At 41.9% G+C, this 23,510-nt stretch overlaps 1 protein-coding gene across 1 annotated transcript; it reads left to right on the forward strand.

Moving 5' to 3' along the window:
* The first annotated feature begins 8,301 nt into the window (after window positions 1-8,301).
* Window positions 8,302-22,923, forward strand: scinlb (scinderin like b). The gene is made up of 17 exons (XM_073490908.1): window positions 8,302-8,407; window positions 10,779-10,966; window positions 12,491-12,645; window positions 15,002-15,163; window positions 15,534-15,683; window positions 16,164-16,253; window positions 16,598-16,730; window positions 17,526-17,614; window positions 17,741-17,956; window positions 18,045-18,178; window positions 18,338-18,428; window positions 19,542-19,712; window positions 19,799-19,973; window positions 20,767-20,882; window positions 21,019-21,096; window positions 21,210-21,270; window positions 22,120-22,923. The coding sequence occupies exons 2-17, from the start codon at window positions 10,786-10,788 to the stop codon at window positions 22,278-22,280; spliced, it is 2,163 nt and encodes a 720-aa protein (XP_073347009.1). The 5' UTR covers window positions 8,302-8,407; window positions 10,779-10,785; the 3' UTR covers window positions 22,281-22,923.
* Window positions 22,924-23,510: the final 587 nt, after the last annotated feature.

Here is a 23,510-nt window from a genome sequence, read left to right on the forward strand (position 1 = left end):
TCCTGGAGACGGTCTCACATATGGAAGCCCATTTCTGTCAGTTAAAGAAAAAAACGATGCAAACTCAGCTTGTTAGAACTGGTATGTCTTAATTATGAGATAAAGAGTCAAAATGTGTCTCGTAATTTAAATTCTTTATCTCGTAATTTTGACTTTGTATCCCGTAATTTCAGATTCTTATCTCAAAATTTTATCGAGGCTAAGTTTTCATAAAATGTTTTTCTTTAGCTGGCGGAGATGGGCTTCGATACACACACCTCGAGCCTGAGGCTTCGATCCAGGTGCACTCACATACACACTTTGCAGGACACCAAAGATCACTGTACTGTTAAAGTTTAAACTCCTACTAATCGATAAAATGATGCATCTAATCGAACCCATATTAGGAGGAGGTTTCCAGGAAGACTCTAAAACATCAGACAACAATAAATCCATTATCACTGGCTAGAGGCAAAACACACATACACAATACACTCGCATTGGTGCACAGTATCTCGAAATATGATTTAGACATCACAGCAACAATTGAGCAAAAGGGACAAAATGGCTTCCTGTGTCCTGATCTGTAACTCTGATCTGTAGCAGTGTACCCTGCAATATATTCAATTAATTTCAATTAATGTAATTTGGCTCTTTAGCTGCTTAATCCTCCACTATGTTCACCAGCTAGTTGCTAACTGTGTCGGCCTGCTGTTTGATGCTGAGCAGGTGATGTACAGTGGCTTTATCAGAGCTTTTCCACTGAAATCAGCTGCCTGGTGTGACCTAAAACAACACTCTGAAAGCACTGACAGTAAAAACAAAACAGTAAAACTGTGGGCCAGAGCTGAAGCTAACTGTGAAACTCTTTCACCTTATTGTTTGACACACTGTTATTATGGATTACAGCTTCTTTAAAGAAGTAGTTTAACATTTTTATAAAATATGACCAGCACATAACTTCCTGTTTTATAACCCAGATCAGTGGAGACACAGATAAGTCACAAGAAATAGTGCCGTACATTAACCCCCCCACACTTAAAGGGGCACTATGTAGTTCTGGAGAAGAAATTCAAACTCCAAGCTGTTCTCAGAGGAAAATAAGGTCCCCAGAACACTGTTTGAAGCTACATAGTGCCCCTTTAATTTCTCTTTATAGGTTAGATAAACAATGTATAACATTTTAATTATTAATTAGTCCTGGCTGGAAAGTTTTTTTCCCCAGCTGTTTCCAGTCTGTGTGCTGCACTATGATAACAGGCTGTAGCTTCATATTTTACAAACAGATTTGAAAGCTGTATCAATCTTCTCATCTGACGACTCATTAGAAAATTAATAAACATATTTCCCAAAATGTTAGACCATTGCTGTCAGTAAAATTTGACTTGCAGGACTTCAACTTGAAATTGAATGTTTTGACACGTGTGTGTTACTACTGCGTCTTGAGTAAAGGATCTGAATACTTCTTTCAACACTAAAGACGCCCGACTCTGCCAGTTGATTTAGAAGAACTACCTGCATCATGTGGAGGAGTTTGAATGTCAAAGTTATTTGCATGGTTTGCTCAAACCAGTCAGATCAGCTGCAAAGCTAGCAACTCGAGCTTGGCGCGTGCCGGGGTTATTTCAGGTGGGTGATAACCACACGGGTGCACAGACAATAGAGCTGCGGTGGTTAACGGGCCGTCTGGCAGAGTTAACCACAGCTGGTGCATTAGCTAGCAGTGTTTAACAAGTATACACTGTACCACTGTACAATAAAGTGACGATCCTAACATTAAAGCAACAAGATCCTTGTTTGCTCATTGTTGCATCAGGATGTTAGCTCAGTGCTGCTCTGCTGAGTTAATTCAACAGAGCCGAATCATATCAGGTTCAGGTGTGATAGAGTTTGATTGCCCTGGTGCTCACCAGGCTCCATCTTCGGCTTCCTTCACAATGTGACCTATTTTGGTTTGAAATTAAAATCTATCTTTGTTAGATGTCTTTATCCTGGGGGTCAGACTGCTGGACAATATAGGTTATCTGTGCTAATGCTCCTGGCAGCTTCCTTCATAACATTTAAAGTGACAAATGCCTTTCTATAGCAGTCACCAAGGAGCTGTGCAATCTTTATCTGACTGCCCACACACCCAGCAGTTTTCCTGATAATTTTGACGTGGGCTCCCTGGAAAAAATGTATAAGTCTGTTCTTGGCTTTTCACGGTACCAGCAGTGTTGACCCAGCTGTGCATAGACAGTGTTTTCTTCCCCCCATTTTACTGGCAGTCGTGTAAGATCAGATAAAAAATTCATGATTCTCCACAGTCCAGACGCCAGCTCATCCTCAACAGAAGAAGCAGAGATCTGCAGAAGCGTCCGAAGCACAAACTGGTCACACTGTCTTTCAGTGGAGTCGAGGAGTCGGCCCAGTGTTCAGAACAAAACAATCATTTATGGTTGACATTGATGAAAGGTCATCGCTATCTCGTCCCACAGCACAACACAGCAATCACCCAGCTGCAGCTCACTGGTTTTGACCTTTCCCTCGTTAAACTGAGCCTTTCCACACAAAGAGTGGGAGTGGGTATCCTGGTTACCATTTTTATGACAACCCAGGGTTAGAAACAATTCTGTCTGTGTCTGGGGAAGGTTTGTTCATTTGACTGACACTTGTTGGGGTCATCAGTAAGTTGACCCCCACAGTTTCTGCTCAGTGTCATGTCTGACTGTGCTGATCCTCCGTTTCCAAACATCTTAGTGTCTATAACAAGTAGCAAGATAACAGAGAGGGTGGACAAACCTGCTGGAGCCACATATCTGTCCAATAACAATGCAGTTTTTAAAATTGTTTGAATTGTTTTTACTTAAACAATACCTGATGAGTTTCAGTACTGATGCCAAACTTTGAGGAATAGTTCATAGAAAAATATTTTTTCATGAACACAATAGGAAAAAAAAACCCTCAATGTTAAATTTAGTCTAAAAACCAGCAGTCATTCAAAAAACCTTTGTAATTAAAACACCTAACAATTGGAAAATTTTTATGTGTGGGTTTTGGATTAAGAGCAGCAGTCACGGCACATTTCAACCACCCAACCTGCAACAGGGGGGAGATTATGAGAGCAATGATAATCCAGCTCGAACCATAAGGCTGGTCCTGGCTAATGGGAATCATTCAGTGGCAATCATCAGTCATTGGTACTTTGTGCTCACACCCAGTCAGTGTTGTTGGACAGCATTACCCAGATGCTTTTAATACGAGGATGCCAACCATATTATCAACATCTTGCTGCTGCTGTTGACATACACCCTGACACCCATTTCAAAAGATGAGCTACATGTTTATGTATATATTTATTTATCCATCTATCCATCATCTGAAACCTGTTATCCTTTTCATGGTCACGGGGGGGTCACATTCACATATGGACAATTTAGAGTAACCTATTCACCTAACTTTTTTGCATGTCTTTGGATTGTGGGAGGAAGCCGGAGTACCGGACAGAACCCACGCAGACAAGGGGAGAACATGCACTCTACTCTACCTGCCCCAGCCAGGTCTTGAACCCAGGACCTCGTTCCTGTGGGTGCTTACCACTGCACCGCCGTGGTGCCCTATATGTATTTAAATAACTGTATATATTGTTTGTTTGTGTAGCATGAAGGAGTTCACAAACTCTCTGTTGTTGTTATGCCACACATAAATCACCTTGAAAGCTTAGCTTTAGCTTAGCTTAGCATAAAGACTGTAAGGTAAGACTACCTACCCGTTTCCTGACCCTGGACCGGTACAAGTCCTGTATGGAGGGCAGATCGGCTCCAAGCTGTCGCAGGAAGTACAATCTCTGCTGGGCCTTTTTCCAGATGTCTACATGGGAGGACCACTTCAGGTCCTGGGAGATTGTGGTTCCAAGAAACACCATCAAGCAATCACACAAACACAATTAAAGAAACAAGATAACATGGAATACATCTTGCTTCTTTAATTGGTTCTGTTTTACTGAGATTTCATAGCAGAGAGCCGTAACTTTCTGAAGTCTTTTCATCGCAAGTTTGGACAGAGTCAGGCTAGCTGTTCCCCCCTTTGTCCAGTCTTTAGGCTAAGCTATAAGCTAACTGGCAGCTGACTCCACCTACACATGGAACAGATACACATGAGACTGGTATCGATCTTCTCATCTAACTACTGGGATAAAAATGAAAAGATGTATCTTTTCCCATCATTTTTAACTACTCTTTTAAGTTTGTTATAAGCATACAAACACACTGGAGTGTGGCAGAAAAACCCAAACACAACATATTGTTTCGTCATTTAAGTCTTACTTTAAACCCTGATACTTCGCTGTAAAAGTGGGGGAACATTTCTGCTTCATTTGCCTCGGTGAACTAGCGTCTATTCTCACTGTAAGCCTCTGACTATAAGAGTCTAATCCATTTTGGGTTGGTGGTATTGTCTCTGAGGATGTGCGTCAGTCAGTTGACCGTGTGTGGCACAATGGGGCTCCGGCAGCCAGCCGTTCGGCCAACAAGTCACATCCTGGTTGATGATAAGACCCACCGACCCTCAGTCTGGCACCAGTGTTGTACCGCTGCTCACAGATAAACAAGTTCAGAGTGATAGTGTGGCCCTGACACATGTGAGAGTAAAGCAACACAATTAGACCTGTTTTTATGAAAATAAGCTCATTGACATGCAACAATAGATGGAGAAGGGAACTGGTCCTAAAGCTGATTTTGTGTTTGACAAGTCAACACTGAGCTTGTAGACTCTTTACAAACCAGCAACAGTGGAACAGACCCTCTTTTTATAGATCAGTCAAATCATATTTAAATACTTGGGTTACTATGACACACATGAACGCACACACTAGACATATGTCACATGTTTTTAGTTGTGGTGTGCGATCACATGCTGTTAACACTGTGGTCTATAAGCTGCTCCAGTGTGTTCTGTCTGCATTGTGGACAGATTGACTCTTCATACAGGCCGATTATGTGTTTCTCATCAGCTGTGTTGCAAAACTACCATGATGCAACGACATTTCGCGACGTTTTGTCACCCCAACCCACTTCCTTTCAAACTCTACGAAAGCTTTATTCAGCGTCTGCATCAATATGTTGAGAAGCTGTTCTTCTTTCTCCTGAACTGTACCGGCACGTAGTTCATTGCATGTATTAAAGCAGAAGTGGACAGCTGTAATTCTGCAATCAAACAGAGAGGAAGAGCTATTCCCAACAGGGCCAAATTCTCATGAAGGCATCCTGACTTCAACTGAATCTAATCTGAGGTTGTAAATCATCTGTGGACAAAACTGGCCCTTGTTTATTTGGAAAATCTAATTACAGCAAAAACAGGATTTCTGTGGAGTTCATTTAATTATGAGCTGTAGCAATAAGCAGCGGCTTTATGTTCAAGTTTCCACCTGGGAAATGCTTAATATTAAGGTCATCGTAAGTCATTATAAGTTGCATTATGATGTGTGAAAGGAAACGTTCACCCAAAAATTAAAATTCAGTCATTATCTCTCACCCCCATGCTGATGGAAAGTCAGCTGAAGTTTCATGATCCACAACACATTTCTGGAGCTTCACAGCCAAACAGTGTTGCAGCATTCTCCGGGCTTCACAGCTCTTCCAGCGTAATCCAAGTCTCTGGAAGCTTAGAGATCCCAAATTAATTTGGAACGATCTTATTTACCTTTTGTAAAACTGATATCTTCACTGTAGCTGCTACGCTAAAAGCTTTAGCGTGCTCTAGGGTGCAGGGTGCACAAGCTGCACATCGAGGGTGTTAAGGGGGACGGCCTTCCATTCCGAAACACCGCTGTTCCCACTTTCAGTTCAAATTACTTCCCAATAGGGTTAGGGTTAGGGTTAGGGTCAGGGGTACCCCAATAGCCTTTCGGAATAGCGGGGTCTTTAGAAAAAATGGGAAACCCCGCCATTACGAAGAATGGAAGTCTATTTTCGGAACAGTGGGGTTTCGCAAAGGTGGGGTGTAACCGGTGTTAATAATGTCTAATTAAATGTTTTCATCGTGTTTGGGATCTCAGGGCTTCTGGAGACTTGGATTGCACTGGACGAGCTGTATGGAGCCTCATCTGCTGCAGCACCGTTTTGCTTACGAAGCTCTATAAATGTCTTATGAACTACGAAACTTCACCTGACTTTCCATCAGCATGGGGGTGAGAGATAATGACTGAATTTTCATTTTGGGGTGAACTTCTCCTTAATGTTAATAAAAGCCTCATAACTATATCTATTGTTATAAGACATTCATAAGGACTTGTTAATGTTAATGAAAGCCTCATTAGTTTCTTATAATTAGTTATAGTAGCATTACAAGAACATTTATCGAGTTGGACTGACTTACCTTTTATGCCATTGTTAAACCTTTACAAAGCTTTGTTGTTGCTTTATTAAGATTAACACATACATTATTGTGTTCTCATAACAGTTAACTATCTACAAATGTATAAATGTCTTATAATCCAAAAATAAATGCATTTATTATGCTAATAAAGGGGCAACATGTAAGAATTAAACTCAAATAATGACTAAAATTATCAACACAAAGTGAAGAAATAGCAGTTTTGACATTGTGATGATTATGATGATGATTGTGTTTCAGAGATATATACTGAAGCTAGCATGCTAACAAGCCAGCCTCTTCCTTCCCCGCTCCAAATGTCCTACTTTGGGTGTAAACTCCAACACTCCCCTGGTCTCCGAGCTCCCAGTCCAAAGCTCTAGCTGCATGGCTAACTGAGCTAAGTAGCTAACAGCACCTACAGCTAGCTGATACTGGTGATATAGTGCCACCTGTTTGTTTTGAGTATGAATATGAAAGGTGGCCAGTTATCACATATTGCACCTTTAATGTCTTCCTAACACATTATAATGCTAATAAGCTTCTTATATGGGCTTTTAAGGATCCTATTACCTGTTGACTAACACCTGATAAAAAGACCTTAATGTCCCCAGCCTGTATGTGCATGTGTTCCTGCAGGATGTGTACACATTGTCATCCCTGTGTGTAACATATATGTGTAAACAACCATGTCTCTCATCACACCTGAGGTGAGGAATCTCCACGTATAAGTACACACACCGTCTGTACAAGAGAGAGAGACAGTAGGTAGAGGCTGGGTGTGGCCTGTGTGTGAATGTCTTCAGGTTTGAACTCAGATTTGCAGCGCAGCAGGTTCTGTGCAGAGGCAACAAAGGGCAGAGCTGTAGAAAATAATGTGTTTGGTGTGTGTGTAATGAGACAGTACTCATCAAAGTCAATGTTATGCATCCTCTCTTAGTGCTAGTTGCGGGGTTCACCGTCTGCAGAGATGGTTTTGGAAGCAGGAGAGGATTTGAGGGAGACATTTTTTTATTATGCCCATTTTTAGGTTCATAATTTTATTTTGGGTTACTACTAGAATATGTTTACATGCTTTACTGCTCAAAAAACACATCAGTTTCAGCACCGTGTTCCCCCTCTGTCTGAAATGCTCCTGAATACCCAGTCTGTGCTGATTGGTCAGCTCACACATGCCTGAGCCAGCACCGCTAACTGTGTCTCCAGTCGGCTCTGTCATGTTTCAGCTTCCAGTTAGCTTCACTTCAACTGTGATTATAGGCATCAATAATTGAAATGTGTGACATGGTGACGTAGTGTGATGTCACAAAGTCACAGAATTAAAGGCGGGACCTACTAACGAGGCGTTTCAGGAGGAGTGTTTCCTGTGGGAGAGAGTAGCTTCTGTTGGTGTGGGCTTTTTAACTTTGAAGACCTTTTACATGCACAAGAACATTTATAAAACGCTGAAGGAAAGGAAGAAACAAAACAGAAAAAGCATAATTTGTCTGTAAAAATCCCTTTCATAACAAAACCTCCTGACTACACCAGTCTGTTTCCTGTGTAGCTGTGGTGCCACCATATTTTCCAAATCCTGTTGGCTGTGCCCTCCAGGAAATCAAGAGGAGGCACCTTTTTCCTCGCTGTTGGCTTTTCAGTCACATGGTTCCTCTGTGCCAAAAGGCAAACACACAGCGTGTGTGTTGATTCAACTTCTGCTTCATGAAGACATTCTGACTCCACGAACTTTGCCCCTGTCTGTCTGAGAACACAGTGAACAACACGCACAGCACAGAGTCAAGCTCACGCACCACAGGCAGAAGGACATCCAGGGATTAAACGCATCTTTGAGGAAATCCTCTCTCACACAGGATGGCAGAAGCATCTTCATCTCTGCTGTCGACCAATCAGTGCTCTCTCTTCTCTTCAGCCAGACCCATGAGCAGCCTGAACACTCCCTCCACCTCCTCCTCCACCTCCTCCTCCTCCTCTACAACGCACTAAAACAATAAAACACTTCACGCTCGGCTCACTCCCACATCTACAACCTCCATCAGCGCCTCTGCTCCTCTCTCCTGTGTGATTCATCTTGCAAACTGTGAGTTCATGCATGACTTTTTTGGACTTTGATTCATCTGTTGTGTCTCTTTTTCTTTCTTTCTGTCCGTCTTTTTTAATGTTTAAATGTTTTAAATGAAAAAGTGCAGGATTGCTTAGGTCAGATTTCTCGATCGCTGTTTTCCTCGTTGCCAGATTTTGTGTTTTTGTTGCCAGTTCAGTCCGCGATTGTAAAGATCGGAGAGCGATCGGATTTCCAGATGTGGAAAGTCTCTCGTTCGTTTCTCTCTCATGAGTCACAGCAGGCAGTGAAATGGCTGGAGAGCAGAGGGACTGACACGTCTCGATGTGTTATGGAAACACAGGCTAATGCATTGCTTATTATGGGAAAAATATTCTGTTATTGTCTGCTAAGAGCTTGTGAATGAACTGGAGTGTAAAAACCTGCGAGAGGAGTGCAGGAAGTAGTAGTTTGGATGTTATGTAATACTAAAAAAAAAAAAAAAAAAAAAAGAGGAGCCGTGCAAAGTGTAAATATTGCTTATAGGAAAGCAACATGGATGAATTTAGAGCTGCTTTTATCTAATTAAATAAACGAGAGAAACATCCAATCAGCTTCCAGTCTGACCAATCAGCAGGAGAGCTGGTGGAGGCAGCAGATCAGATGAAGATCCTCTTCCTAGCAGACTTATCTACATTAAATTCAGTATTATGTCACAGCAGTGTTATTAACAATGAGTCTGGCTCCAGACTGTCCATTAATCCTAAGTGGTCTGGAGATGTGTCCATGCTGCAGCATGTATTGATCAGCCTGTTACAGGAAGTCCACTGGGTGTTTTCTCTCTCTGCTCTGAAACATGAGCTGAACGCAGCTGAACAAACTACACAATCATATTTCAGGTGGTGGTGATGATGTATGATTGTTTGCATTATGTGTGGTCGATGTGGCTGGCAGGTTTTTTAATCAAACAGCATGATGCAATCTTTTAATTGGCTTATCTGGGTGTACATAATGAGCAGGTGTAGGATAAGTGCAGTACGTGGACCACAGGGTAAAGTGGGGGCTGTAAGGCTGTGAGATATTGAGGAAGTGGAGATCAGCCAGATCTTGCGCTGTCACAGTCAACGTCAGAGTTACTGCAGCAATAATCCTGCAGCCAAACCAACTTGTAATCTTTATCTTGTGTAATCGGGGCAAAAGTAAATCTGCATAATCTCTCAACTCTCAGTGGTGCAAAGGTTCACTTTCATCATGATATAAAGTTTATTTATTTTTTAAAAAATCCTTTAAATAACATTATCAACAGAACATTACACAGGTGATGTCGTCTAAACAACATCTAACTGACACTTAATTATCTATAAACTGTTAAGATGTTTCTTGTGCTTTCACTGTGTTACAGTCTAAAATTGAATGCATTGATGATGCTATTATAAAAGGGGGAATATGTCAGAAATTTAGATGAAAATGTTAAAAAAAGAACAAAGATTCAATTTATTTAAGTAGCTAATGGCAGCCAGTCGATACAACCACAGATAGCTAGCAGCAGTAATAAAACAATAACATTAGGTTTTATTTTCACTCCATATCTTCAATAAACATATGAAAGTTAATAAACTAGGTCGCGCTCGCCATGCTGTGTACAGTGGTTATCTCTCTTATGTTGGCAGATTATTAATAGATTAAAACTCTTCTGATTCAAAGTTCCTGCAAACAGGACTGGTTTCAGTTACAAACACACTGTAGTTAAGACAATGTTATAGGTTTAATAAGGTTTATTTTACAAAAATGAGGATACACCTCTGTGACAGCTTATACTGGATTAAATTTGAATTTTTTTATTTCTACATTTTTTCATTTAAATCAGCCTTGTTTTAGGCTTTGTGACGATGCATGTTTGAGAATACCCAATGGGTTAGGGGAAGTAGGAGAATTTTTCCCAACCCATCAAAGAGCATTTAATCCTCCGAATTATGTGAAAACTTGATTGACATGCACTAAATGTCAGATACAATTAATGTTTAAAAAATCACCTCAACGGCTGAGTGCGTCTGAACAATTTACAGATGTGACAGCAGCAGCGATGAATGTCTAATTGCAGGTTGAGGAACCAGTTAGTCTGTCAAAGTCCTTACGCTGAAAGCCCAAATATGGTTAGAGGCCCCTGGGGGAGATAACACATGTATTTATATCCACTGTGGGTTAGTGTCAGTCCGCTGTAACCCACAACTCTGCAAAAGCACAGTGAAATACACGAAGTGAGACTAAAGCTCATGTTGGCTCATTGTTCGCTGCATCACTCTGTGATTGACCAGATTCCATTTGCAGCACTTTTGCAAGGCAAAAATATTAAAATCACTCCCCGTCTTTTCCTACTTCTGCCTTCATCTCATCTCTATCTCTCTCTCAGAGCCATCATGGTTTCCCATAAGGAGTTCGCAGCTGCAGGAAAGCAGCCGGGGCTGCAGGTGTGGCGTATCGAGAGCCTGGACCTGAAGCCGGTTCCTAAGGCCCTGCATGGCAGCTTCTACACCGGGGACGCCTACCTGCTGCTCTTCACCACCGCAGCCCCTTCATACAACATACACATGTGGCTGGGTAAATCCTCATTCGCTCCTTAGAATTTAAAGTTGCAATATGTAGGAATTTTAGTTTAAAACATTAAAAAATTCAACTAAAATATCTACTATTTAGCATGCTAACCAGCTAGCTTGTTCCAAAGCTCCTGTGCCAGCAATGTAAACACTAAAACCCCCCTGATCCCAGAGCTCCCAGTCCGAACTGCTAACTGAGCTAACTAGCTAAGGGCAGCTACAGTTAGTGGTTACTCTGGTGATATGCTGCCATGTTTGTTTTGAGTATGAATTTGAAAGGTGGCCAATATCTTAAATAATGCACCTTAAAAATGTTAGTTTCTTTATGAAAAACATGCTGCTGATTGAAATCTTACTGTTTCTCTTGCTTTATAAAAAGTATGTTGTCATCAGCAACACACTTGGTAGCAGAAGACATCTTACTGCAGTGTGTTCCCTAAATGTTATCGCTTGTTTTTGTTCCCATTTTTTTGTTATTTGAAGCGAGGTTTTATAGTTTAACAATGGTTATATGATCCTGAGGTTTCTGCTTTTTGTTCTGTAATCTCACCAAGGCCCATTGTTTAAATGACCATAAAGTATTGTAGTATTGTAATCAGTTCCTTATAAAGGCTCTTTCAACCATAGTAAAATATTACTTAAAAATTAAAAATTATTTCCGATACAGCTGATGCATATAGGTCCACAAGGTTGGACATGCATGCACTGATACAAACCCCCAAACAAACACACTAAAAAGCTTCATGTATCATAAGAAGAACGTAGAGATTGAAACTTCCTCATTTGGAACACAATAGTTGTGGTTTTGAAGTTACCAAAGATCAGATGATCAGATCTCAGTGCTGAAACATCCTCTGAAGTATGAGTAGCTGAAAAAGTCGAACCCCTTTGTAAAATTCCTCTCTGCCTCACAGTTCCCTCTCTGTGCTGTCGACTCTCATCACAGGCTCAGTTCAGGCCTGTACAGAGCTGACGTTGACGCACGGTTACTGCTCTAAATCCCTAAAACTGCAGGCAAAGTCCTTTAATGCGCTGTAAATTTTCAGTTACATAACAAAAACAGAGCCCTAAATGAAACTGCTCCATGACTCACATCTGGAATACCCCTGTAGGCCACAAGAGAGGCACCAGTCTCTACATGTTTGTCGTTTCCCAGCCAATGTTCCTCCAGTGCCAGGATTAAGACTCCTTTTAGTTCTCCGCTGCCATTGCGCAACCATCTGTGAGTTGTTGCAGTAGAAATAACATGAGAAAATAATTAATCCTTCAGTTTGGGGTCACTGTTAGTCGTGTAAAATTATGGAATAGTTTTATCCATGTTGTGTGCCATATGAAGGTAATAACAGGATACAAATCCTGCCTCTGCTGCAGATGTGGTTTATGTGATTCATAGCGTCAAGTCGTGACTCAGAGGTCTTGTCAGGTCACTGCGGAAACTAAAGTGCTGCAGTTGGCTGTGCTAATGTAAAACAACTTTGAGGTTTTTTGAGGATAAGACAGTTTGACTACAAGTGTTTCTTTCCTGCAGGGGACGAGTGTTCCCAGGATGAGAGTGGAGCGGTGGCCATCTTCGCCACGCAGCTGGATGACTTCCTGGGCGGGGCACCGGTGCAGTACAGGGATGTGCAGAACTGCGAGTCCAACACCTTACTGGGGTACTTCAAGTCAGGAATCAAATACCAGGTGAGCTTCATGGTACAACAGAGAAAACCTCAGACAGGTGGTGTCACTATCTGAATAATTAATCTTTAGATCAGTGGATACAATCTGGGGGTTGGGTTGTTGCAAGATGATCTCTGGGGTACAAAATACAGACAAATTTATGCTGCACAATGTTGACGATAATGATGATATTTAAAAACAAAATATGGATATTGTGTTAATATCACATATAATATATATTGTGTAAATAATTCAGCACTTCTTAAATCATTTCCGTCTCTTTCCATTCTCGCTTTTCTCGCTGCAATTTAACGCTGGTTGTCACCAAGTGACGTTGTATTGAATTTGGATATAGTTTTGGAGGAGGTAGCCCCATTCATTCCTATGAAAGCTGCTCAGTGGCACATGAAGCTGAAATGACTCGACAGTCTTCCACATAGCTTCAGTGTTGTGCAGCCCACAGAGTGTGTGCACTAGAGGCTTCTGCCGACCGAGCCGGCTAACTTCCGGTTTAGCGCCCGGCTAACTTGAATGAGGTTTGGCCACTACGAAAACTGGCTTCAAAGCCTGGCGCTCCTCCTGGGGGTCTGCTACCACAGTGTGTAGCACAAAATCTTCTTTTGGCCACGATAACACGTTCATGTTCCCTTCTGTACTTTGTTATAAGTTAATTAGCAAATATTAGCATGCTATGACATTAAACAAACATGGCAAACATAGGTGCTAAACATGAGCATGTTAGCATTGATGTTAGCACTTAGCTCAAAGCACTGCTGTGCCTACGTATGTACAGCCTCACAGAGCTGCTGGCATGACTCGAGTCTTGTTTCTTTTGAAACGCTGTACAGTTTAACCTCTTAAGTCCAATAGAAATGATTCAAATGAAATAGTTTGAGAAAGAAAAGTAATTTTTTGAATGAACTATTGCTCTAGAGTAAGACTGCATGAATAAATTAACTTTAAAGCAATGTTTCTATTGTGCTTTCAGTCTGCAGTTAAAAATAGTCTACACTATAAAATGTGAAGTTACCAATAAACGTGTCTTACAGCAACAACAATGAAAGTTATGATGAAACAAAACATACAAATGAAGCAACAATCTGTCTCAGAACTCTTTTGAATGTAATGCACCTACGAGGTTTAATGATTGTTAGCGTCCCATGAACTTTGCCACGCAGTTAAGCTAATGAGTCTGAAGTTCAGAGGAATCACAACATTCCCCGCAACACATGCCAGGGTGTGTCTGACTGACTGACTGACTGACTGACTGCAAGGCAACCATCGTATTCAAAGGAGGACATTTTGTGAGACACAAGTTAGGCCCCCTTTTCTTTCTTTTTTTTTTTTTTTTACCAGCCATCTGTTTCTTATTGCCATGAAAACCATCCAAACAGCCTCCTGGCTTTAGATGGATATAATTAGCCTTGTTTACTGCTTTTGCAGAGTTGGAGGATGGAAACTCTGCTCTGCACATGAGCAGAAACACAGAGACAGAACCAAACCTCATTATCTCTTCATAGTTTTGGTAATTCCACTGTTAGGACACAATCCCTGCATTAGAATAAACAGAGCCTGCATTGTTGCCATGGAAAACTTTACTGCTCCTCGCTTGAGAAAGGCACAAAGATGAACAGCATTAATGTGGCTTCCATTTTGAGGCCTCAAAAGCCACTCCTCCAGATGCTAACAAGACTCTGTGCCTTTGTGGGTATATGCTACACCCTCACCGGACATTTTAAGAACAAGGAAGTCCCTCTTTGACTCTGCTCTCATGACTGGGTGGATCTAAGCTGTAGTTTTTGTGGAAAAGTTCATCAAATGTCATCTTTCGAAGCAGTCATGTTGTTTTTTTTTCTCCAGCTCTCCAACAGAGAGTGTGTCTGTTTCTCATTTGCGGTGTTTCATTTGCATGTCTTGTAAATACCTGTTTTGTTTAATGGCTTCACCAAGGACGGCACATTACGAGAAAATCCTGCCTCCCAGGTACTTCACTGTTGCACAGAACAGACATGATCCTCTTCCTGAAGCAGGCATCATGTTAGTTTCGTTCTTACCATTTGATAAGGTTTACTAGCTTTGTTAGTTGTGATTTATGGTACATGCTAATCTCATCAATTGGCAGCACAATTTACAGCCTTTAGTCCTCTGAAGTTTTATGTTGTTGTGTGAAACTCATTTCACCCTCACTGTGCCGCAAATGTTGAGCTCTCATCAAATCATGTGACTTCTCACATCCTGCCTCAGACCCTAACATACTATAGTGGTTGTGAACACGTGGTGTAAAAATAGTGCCTTTCTCTTCCCTTAACTGTGCTCGCATACAAATTTCAAATAAACCTGAATATCACCTCAATTATTATTATTCTTTTGGTCACAGAAAGGGGGCGTGGCCTCAGGTTTTCAGCATGTGGTGACCAACGACGCGAACGTGAAGCGCCTGCTGCATCTCAAGGGTCGGAGGGCCATCAGAGCAACAGAGGTGGAGATGTCCTGGGCCAGCTTCAACAAGGGAGACAGCTTCATTCTTGACCTGGGCAAGGTGGGTTTCATCAGTTTTGGTGTGTGTGTGTATCTATCTATGTAGTTGGGTGACAATTCATTGTCATTGGTTCACTGTGAAAGAGTTAAAGCTGCTGTAAGTGATATATTTCTTATTAAAATAAGTGTTAAATATCTCTATATTCCAACAGTAATCACTCTTATAGAGTCTTTGGTCAGTAGCCATTTCTCTCCTTTTCATTGTTAGTGGCGGAGTCACAACGTTTCCTACTGATGCTAGTTTACTCATAGAATAAATAAAATAAATAAATTATTAAAACAAACAACATTTGTTTGGTTGCACTGTAAACAGATACACTAATAAGTACAATAACTGTAATGTCCATTTCCTGTCTCTCCCTCTCCTGCAGGACATCTATCAGTGGTGTGGCAGTGAGTGTAACCGCTATGAGCGGCTGAAGGCCTCTGAGGTCTCCATTGGCATCAGAGATAATGAGAGGAATGGCCGAGCCAAATTGCACATGGTGGAGGAGGGGGAAGAGCCACAAGCATTCGTAGGGGTGAGACACAAATACACACACACAGACACACACACACACGAATCTGAGCCACACACTGAAGTCTTCACCCCAAAGGTGATCAGTTGTGAGCAGAAGCTATAACTGTTATTAACGCATTTCACGGCCGGTGAGTTAGTCAGCGTGGGAACGAGTGGACACAATGCTGTCCTTTGTAATGTGCTGCTTATGTGCCAACTCTGTGCCAAGGCAGAATTGTAAACACTTCCTTTACGGTAAAAGAGGAGGGTAAACTCCAGAGAGGCTAAATGAGGGCGAGAGGAGGGAGGGAGGTTTAATGAATACATTTACAATCATCGGGATCTTTTATAACCTGAGAGAGGCTGTAGAACGTTGTCTGCAAAACAAATCAATGCTGATGTGTCTTTATATGTGTACAAAAAAACACAACCGTAACTTTGAGTGTAAGTGATAATTATGACAAAAAGAGGATTACAATGACTCATTCCTCTGGTTGTGTAGGCTCTGGGGCCCAAAACAGCCATTGCCCCCAGTACTCCGGATGATGAGAAGGTGGACATCTCCAACAAGAAGAAGGGTGCCCTCTACATGGTGAGAAATAAAACTGACAATTAAACTTAATTCACATGTATTTGTTATTTTCCTGGGTGGACAATAAGATCTCATAACTCATGCTACAAAGATATTTCACTAAGCAGGAGTTTACATTTTGGAACTTGAACTGCAAAGATAAATCTCAAATTTGAGGACCACATGAAAAAAGAAAACTGAGCTACATAACCTTCTCAAATGTAGCTCATACGAAAAAGTCTCCACTACTAAATGTTGCTTGGATATCAGAACAAATAAAGATGCTTCAATGCTGTTGAAGACACGTCCTCACTTAACACTTTGAGAACAGAGCTGGTACATGATGCTGTCGCTTTGCTCCGCAGATCTCCGATGCATCTGGTTCAATGAAGGTTTCTTCCGTGGCTCCATCCAGTCCCTTCAAACAGGCCATGCTGTCGCCTGAGGAGTGCTACATCCTGGACAATGGCGTGGACAAGAACATCTTTGTTTGGAAAGGTGCCAAACCCGAGTGCATTTCAGACCCAATAGCACAATTCAAAAAACTGATGTTGGTAGTGATCCTCACCACTGTTTCTTCTGCATAAAATCATAAACATGTTGGTTGAAACACACGTAGTTGTGCTCTCAAGCTAAACATTGAAAAAAAATCGGTTTCTGCCCTGATTTACTGCTGAGCTAAATTGACCTAACTCATAGTAATTCTGGTCAGAGATCAGTGTGAGGTGTTTTCAAGCCTTGCAGAGGAGAGGTGCAGGTGCCCCCATGTTCATGTTTCCCATGAAAACAAAAAAAACGCTGCAAAAGTGCTCTCTTGGATGCCCCTATGGTAGATAAAACATGATAAAGTGCCATCTATAGTGCACTTCCAGTGGACAAAATGTGGTGAAGTGCCCTCTCTTCCCGATAAATATATCACGACTTTCTGCGCACTGGTGCTCCACCTGAGTATACAAATTAAATTTTCAGAATCCTCGTGTTGTCATAAGAACAAGCCTTTTGTCTCTACAGAGGCAGAAGTTCCTCTGCCGGAGTCCGCCATGTTGCACCGCCATATTTCTACAGTAGCCCAGGAGAGACAAACCAAACACTGGCTCTAGAGAGAGCTTTGACATGTTTGTCGGATTTATAGAAAGTTGTTTTTGGTTGTTTGCAATCTGCAACCTCACCGCTAGATACCACTAAATCATACACTCTAGACCTTTAATATTTACCAGGCAGTTTATTTTTATTTTTATTTTTTTGAGAATTATGGCCTTCTTATAATGTCATATCTTATCTGACTCCGACCAGGTCCCAAAGCCAACATGTCAGAGCGTAAAGCAGCCATGTCAGCAGGTCAGCAGTTCATCAAAGACAAGGGTTACTCCAATAAGACACAGGTAAAAGTGACGTGTGCATAAACATGAATCTTGCAGAAAAGCAGCATCTTGTTTCCACGTAATGACAAAAAGATGCGGCTATTTAAACATGGGCTTAAATCCCTCTCTGACCCGTTTCTCTCGCAGATCCAAGTTCTTCCTGCGGGAGCTGAGACGACTCTGTTCAAGCAGTTCTTCATTGACTGGAGAGACAAAGACGAGACTACAGGACCCAGTAAGGCCTACACCATCGGCAGCATAGCCAAAGTGAAACAGGTGCCCTTCGACGCCTCCACCCTTCACTCCAACAAGGCCATGGCAGCCCAGCACGGCATGGTTGATGATGGCAAGGGCAAAGTTCAGGTAAGAGTGCGCCTAAAGATTTTAAAGGGCCTGATGGATAAAACAGTGAGTGAAGGCTTGGCAAAACAGGTTGTGATCTCGCTTTTAGATTTGGCGTGTCGAGAACGGAGCAAAGGCGCCTGTGGATCCCTCCACCTACGGTCACTTCTATGGTGGAGACTGTTACCTCATCCTCTACAGCTACAGACTTGGAGGCCGGGAACAACACATCATATACACCTGGTGGGTGGAGAGAAAGACCCATACAAACACGCACTGTATATACGGTGTAGTTTGTGTGGTGTTCGTAAGACCGCTTACACACATTTTCCCACCACACCCAGTCTGAGACCACATGCACAGCAATAAATCACATTCAGACTGTGTGTGTTACTCTCTCAGGCAGGGGCTGAAGTGCACGAAGGATGAGCTGGCAGCCTCGGCGTTCCTCACAGTGTTGCTCGATGACTCAATGGGAGGATCCCCGGTTCAGGTAAGAGCTTGATGCCGATGAACTGCTCACCTCTACATTCTGTAAAAAAACACAAGCTCAGTCTCATAGTAATGCCCCAATGTCTGACTAAACAAACACCAGACTTGGCTGTGACACAAGAGTATTGAAGTGAATATAAAGGTGCAGTTGTTCACGTTCTCTGAATATGAGAAGAGGATTGCGGAAGTTGAGTAAAAAAGTTGCAGCCAAGGTGTCAAAAATAAGAACTAACTTGAAACTTTCACAATAACACAGACGTGTGTTAAATATCTCGATGTTGCACGGGACTTTTATTATTTATTAAGAAAAAGTCCAATCAGAACTCATCAGCACACACATCGAATCTCATAAACACACCAATCAAGTCTATTTCAAGGCTTATTGTATCACTGGTACAGGCAATGTAATGTAAAAAACGTTCCCCAGAATAAAATATATATATTTTTTTAACTCACAACCTCCTCCTTTCACGGTTGAGAACCAATGCTACAGATGTTGAGTTTAGTAGCTCCTCTAGAGACAGAAGGGCAAACATCTGGATACCTCCTGATAGCAGCAGTGTAGAAAAACAAAGTGAAGCAGCCCTTCAGCGCTAGTGAGTGTTCAGCTTATAAAAAATCTATTAAACCTAATTATTTCAGAGGATTAAATACAACTTGCCAAGACCAAAAATCTCAGTAATAACTTCACTCCTCCGTCAACTAAGTTGAAAAACAACTAACCTCAGACGACCAGCAGAGGGCAGTGTCACTGTAATGTTCAATTTAATACCACTCAACTCAATCTACTGCATGTAGGCATCAAAACAAACCCTCACTGATATTGAACAGTTTCAGAAATGTCTTATTTTATACTTTTATCCCTAAAATACCATACAGGTAGGTCTGTGTGTTTCAGACTAAATTAAAAGTTAATAGTTGTTGACTAATTGGTCCTTTGAGTCTTCATATAACTTTACTGTTAGTTAGACAAACAGACTTTTGATATTATACTGCTGACATTAAATATGATAAGCACAAAAATCAGGATTTAGTAAAAATTCATACAGTCTCATATAAGCTAACCTAGGGCCACCAAGCTTCATGTTGATTTTTGTAATGACTTCATCCACAGGTGAGAGTGACTCAGGGCCAGGAGCCTCCACACCTGATGAGCCTGTTCCAGGGCAAACCCATGATCATCCACAGCGGAGGAACGTCATCCAAAGGTGGACAGTCACAGGCCAGCAGCACTCGCCTCTTCCACATCCGCCAGAGCTCCTCCAGCGCTACCCGGGCTGTGGAGGTGAGCTGTCTGCCCGTTTACGTGCCTGTCACATCCTTACAGGATACTGACTTCCTCCTCTCACCTATCTGATTGTGTTTCCTCAGGTCGAGGCCTCCGCTTCCAATCTGAACACCAACGACGTGTTTGTGCTGAAAACACCAGGTGCCCTGTTTGTGTGGAGGGGCGTGGGCGCCAGTGATGAGGAGATGGATGCTGCCAAACATGTGGTGGGCTTCCTGGGTGGCAGTCCCAGCCAGGTGTCGGAGGGCAAGGAACCAGGTGGGTGTCCTCTGAGGACCAATACACTGTATGTGATCCAATAAGAGAAAGGGCACTGGTCTGAGTATACAATTACAGAAGGAGGGTGCATCATCACTCTGTGTAAACATCATATTCATGAGTCTGATGGCTGTGCTGTAATTTTGTTCAGTTAAATTTTTACTTGACAAAAAGTAATGGATTACTAGCTTTTAAAAATACCTAAAGGGACTCAAGATAATCCCTAGACCTTGTTGCGAGCAGTTTCATGTAGGAACTGAAGTGAATCGATGTACTTCAGATAAGGCTATGGGTACTCTGTTGGGGAGGAATCATAATCTTTATCTGCCGTAGCCATCACTAACACCGCAAATCAAACTGAACTGTTAAAAAGGTACTAGCAAGCACTTGAACTTGACTGACAGGTGTGGGGGTACTTTACTGTGATTGTTTTTTCTCCTGTGATGAACGCAGCATATGGTCTATCAAATTTTAGTAGAGAAAAGAAAATTCATCCACTGACTTCAAAGCTAGGCGTCAAAATAATGAATAACAGGAAACTTATAAGAAATGTAGCAGAGTCAAAAGCACAACATCTATCTTTGAAATGTAGTGGAGTAAAAGTCATAAGAGTACAGTACTCGTGTCTACGACAGTTGATAAGACATAACTGCTTCAATTCTTGTTGGGTTTCGATTAAACTTGACAAGATCACATTTCTTGATCCTGACTTGCCCAGAGCGGCTGTTTCATTCTTGTTGGAGGGACAAGCTACTTGGAGCTGATGGTTATTGTTTTTTCTTCACCCCAACAGCTGAGTTCTGGTCTGCTCTTGGTGGCAAGAAGGAATACCAGACCTCCAAGAGTCTGAGGAACATAGTCCATCCCCCACGTCTGTTTGGCTGCTCCAACAAAACTGGCAGACTCAGTGTAAGTCACATAAATGCTTCAGATGTTCAGATGAACATTTTATTTGTTTGCCCTATCAACACAGTTATGTTTATATTGTAATATAAAATAACCTACACACAGTTGAGTCTGAATTTCCTTCTGCACTGTCTGTCAGGTTGAAGAAGTACCAGGAGACTTCACTCAGACAGACCTGGCCACTGACGATGTCATGCTCCTAGATAGCTGGGACCAGGTAAGACGGGCTCTCTGTCATTATCACTAGAGCACACAGGAAACATTTTTAGTGTGTTGAAAAAACTGTGCATCACTGGAGACTATTGGAATGACTGTTTCTCTTCCCTGTAGATCTTCCTTTGGGTCGGCAATGAGGCGAATGAGGAGGAAAGGAAAGGAGCTCCCAAAATAGGTTTGTAACATTAAAACCCTTCAGGAAAGAACAAATGTACCACTCAGAATCAATTTGTCTTGCTTTAGATACTTGCTGCTAGAAAGCATAGTGCAGTAGAGTCGTAACTGTGGGTTTAATTAAAGTCAAAGATTTTAAAGGCCTCCTGCATCCTCAGCAGGATGACAATAAACTGTTTTGTATTATAAGTTTCAAAGCAGCCATCCATAAATGCTTGGAGCAGGTCCATCACCGTCACGGCGCGGCTCAACTCGGCGCAGTAAAAACTGGTGATGGAAAGGCAAATCAGCGCGGCTCGGTTTGACTCGGCACGGCCAAAAGTGCTAGTGAAAAAAACAGCACTAGTGTTCCCTTCCAGTGGAGAAAACTTGATAAAGTTTCCTCTCATCACTATAAATATATTGTGACTTTCTGCGTGCTGGTGCCCCACCACATACAGCTGGTGCCCTTTGTATTTTTTTCGCCCCTGCCCCTCAAACATCCACCACTGTCTGTCCTAGTAACGCTTCCTCACTGGCATCCATCAGCAGACAGACAAAACAAGCCTCTAGCTGGTGAACATAGTGGAGCAGCTAAAGAGCCAGATGTTTCCCTCAGGAGTTAGAGCTAAAAGCAGCGTAAATAGTGGCCAGGAGGAACACAAGTCAGAATGAATGATAGGCTAATGTTGCTCCGTAAATGGCTGACTGTTCTAATGTCTCCGAACATGAGCTTACAAGGTGGTCAATGTTTTGTTTATAATCAAGTGTCAAAACAAGTATTCATCCAAGTTATTCTGTTAGATTTTTACATGCTCTGATTTTCTGTCTCTCTATCTACCCCTTCCTCTATCTACTTCTTGTCGTGCAGCAAAAGAATATGTGGACTCAGACCCGTCTGGTCGCAGAGGACTGCCCATCACCACCATTAAACAGGGAGCAGAGCCTCCAACTTTCACTGGCTGGTTCCAGGCTTGGGATCCCAAGATGTGGGAGACGGACCCACTGGACAGAATCCGTATCCAGTTCTGAACACAAAACTCCAGGCTTTCTTTTCCAATCTGACTTCTCACCTGTCCAGCACTTCCTGATGCTGTTTATTTTGTCTGAACTGTAATCCCTAAGTGCCAAAACCAATATAATCAGGTTATCAGGTTGAACGGCTGCCTCTATGCCTTGGTCACGGTGCAGTGCGTCGGACTTTGTAAACAGGAATGCATCACATCAGTGTTCCTGTCGCAACATTATGTTTAACTGATAGAAGTGGTTTATTGATCTGTTGCATCCAACAGCTTGTTGCCTTCATGTCTTTATCTACAAGAAGTTAGGGAAGGGAGCCATTTTAGGCAGCTGGAGATACCCTGTTTCTTTCTGCTCTCTTCCACTGTTCAGAAGACACCATCATGCTTTCCTTTCTGTCTGTCTTCAGTCTTTTATCTCATAATAAAATAGTATGTCAGACAAACAGTTTACCCCATTATTACTGTGTCTACATGTGTTTGATCATTGGTACCGCAATGCTGTACGCTTCAGAAGATGCATGCTGCATATTTTTTATCATATTCTGTGCTTGTGAATTTTAAAAATGCGTACGGTGGTATGTACGTGTGCCACATTACTTGACCCTGAAATGCTCACATGGATGGCTTTTAAATAAAACTCCCAGTATTTCAAACCTGTGTCTTGTATTTGAACATTTTCTGGGCAAAAGACTAATCCTTAATGTGCACTAATACCTATTCTGCACCACGAGCATCTAAACCTACAGAAACTGTCAGAAGGTTTATCAGCCAGCTCTCACTGAGTTTCTCTCTCGGGGAGAGAGAATGGGATGTCGCTGCAGCTCGTGGCATCTGTCTAAGTAGGAAGAAGACATGAAAGCTCAGATCACAGCTGCCTGAACACATCAGTTTCTTAGGGAAGGAATTTTTAAGATCATGCAATTCTGTAATATAAACTGAGTCATTGAGCATTTTGCAATCTAAATACAGTTTATGAGTAAATACAAGCTCAGTGGACAGCCCATTAGCCCAGTATATCCTGTTAGTGAATGTTAAAACAATACCAACAACAACTCTAATGGATGGATAGCATTTTAATCATTTACTCTAATTAATTTCAAAGGATACAGTTCGAACGTCAAAGGCCCTGTGTAATGAAAACCACTTGAAAGGACCCCAAGGAGACAGATCCACCACTTACAGACCAGAGTCTACAGAAAGGAAACATCCATCTCAACATGTTACATGTTCAATGTTTTTA

The sequence above is a fragment of the Pagrus major genome, chromosome 21 (genome assembly GCF_040436345.1).
Source record: "Pagrus major chromosome 21, Pma_NU_1.0".
Taxonomy (NCBI): Eukaryota; Metazoa; Chordata; class Actinopteri; order Spariformes; family Sparidae; genus Pagrus; species Pagrus major.

Coding starts and splice junctions, on each gene's coding strand:
- scinlb (XM_073490908.1), top strand. CDS start 10,786: ATGGTTTCCCATAAGGAGTTCGCAGCTGCAGGAAAGCAGCCGGGGCTG. Junction 10,967..12,490: donor CAACATACACATGTGGCTGG/GTAAATCCTCAT, acceptor TCTTTCCTGCAG/GGGACGAGTGTTCCCAGGAT. Junction 16,254..16,597: donor AGAAGGGTGCCCTCTACATG/GTGAGAAATAAA, acceptor TTTGCTCCGCAG/ATCTCCGATGCATCTGGTTC.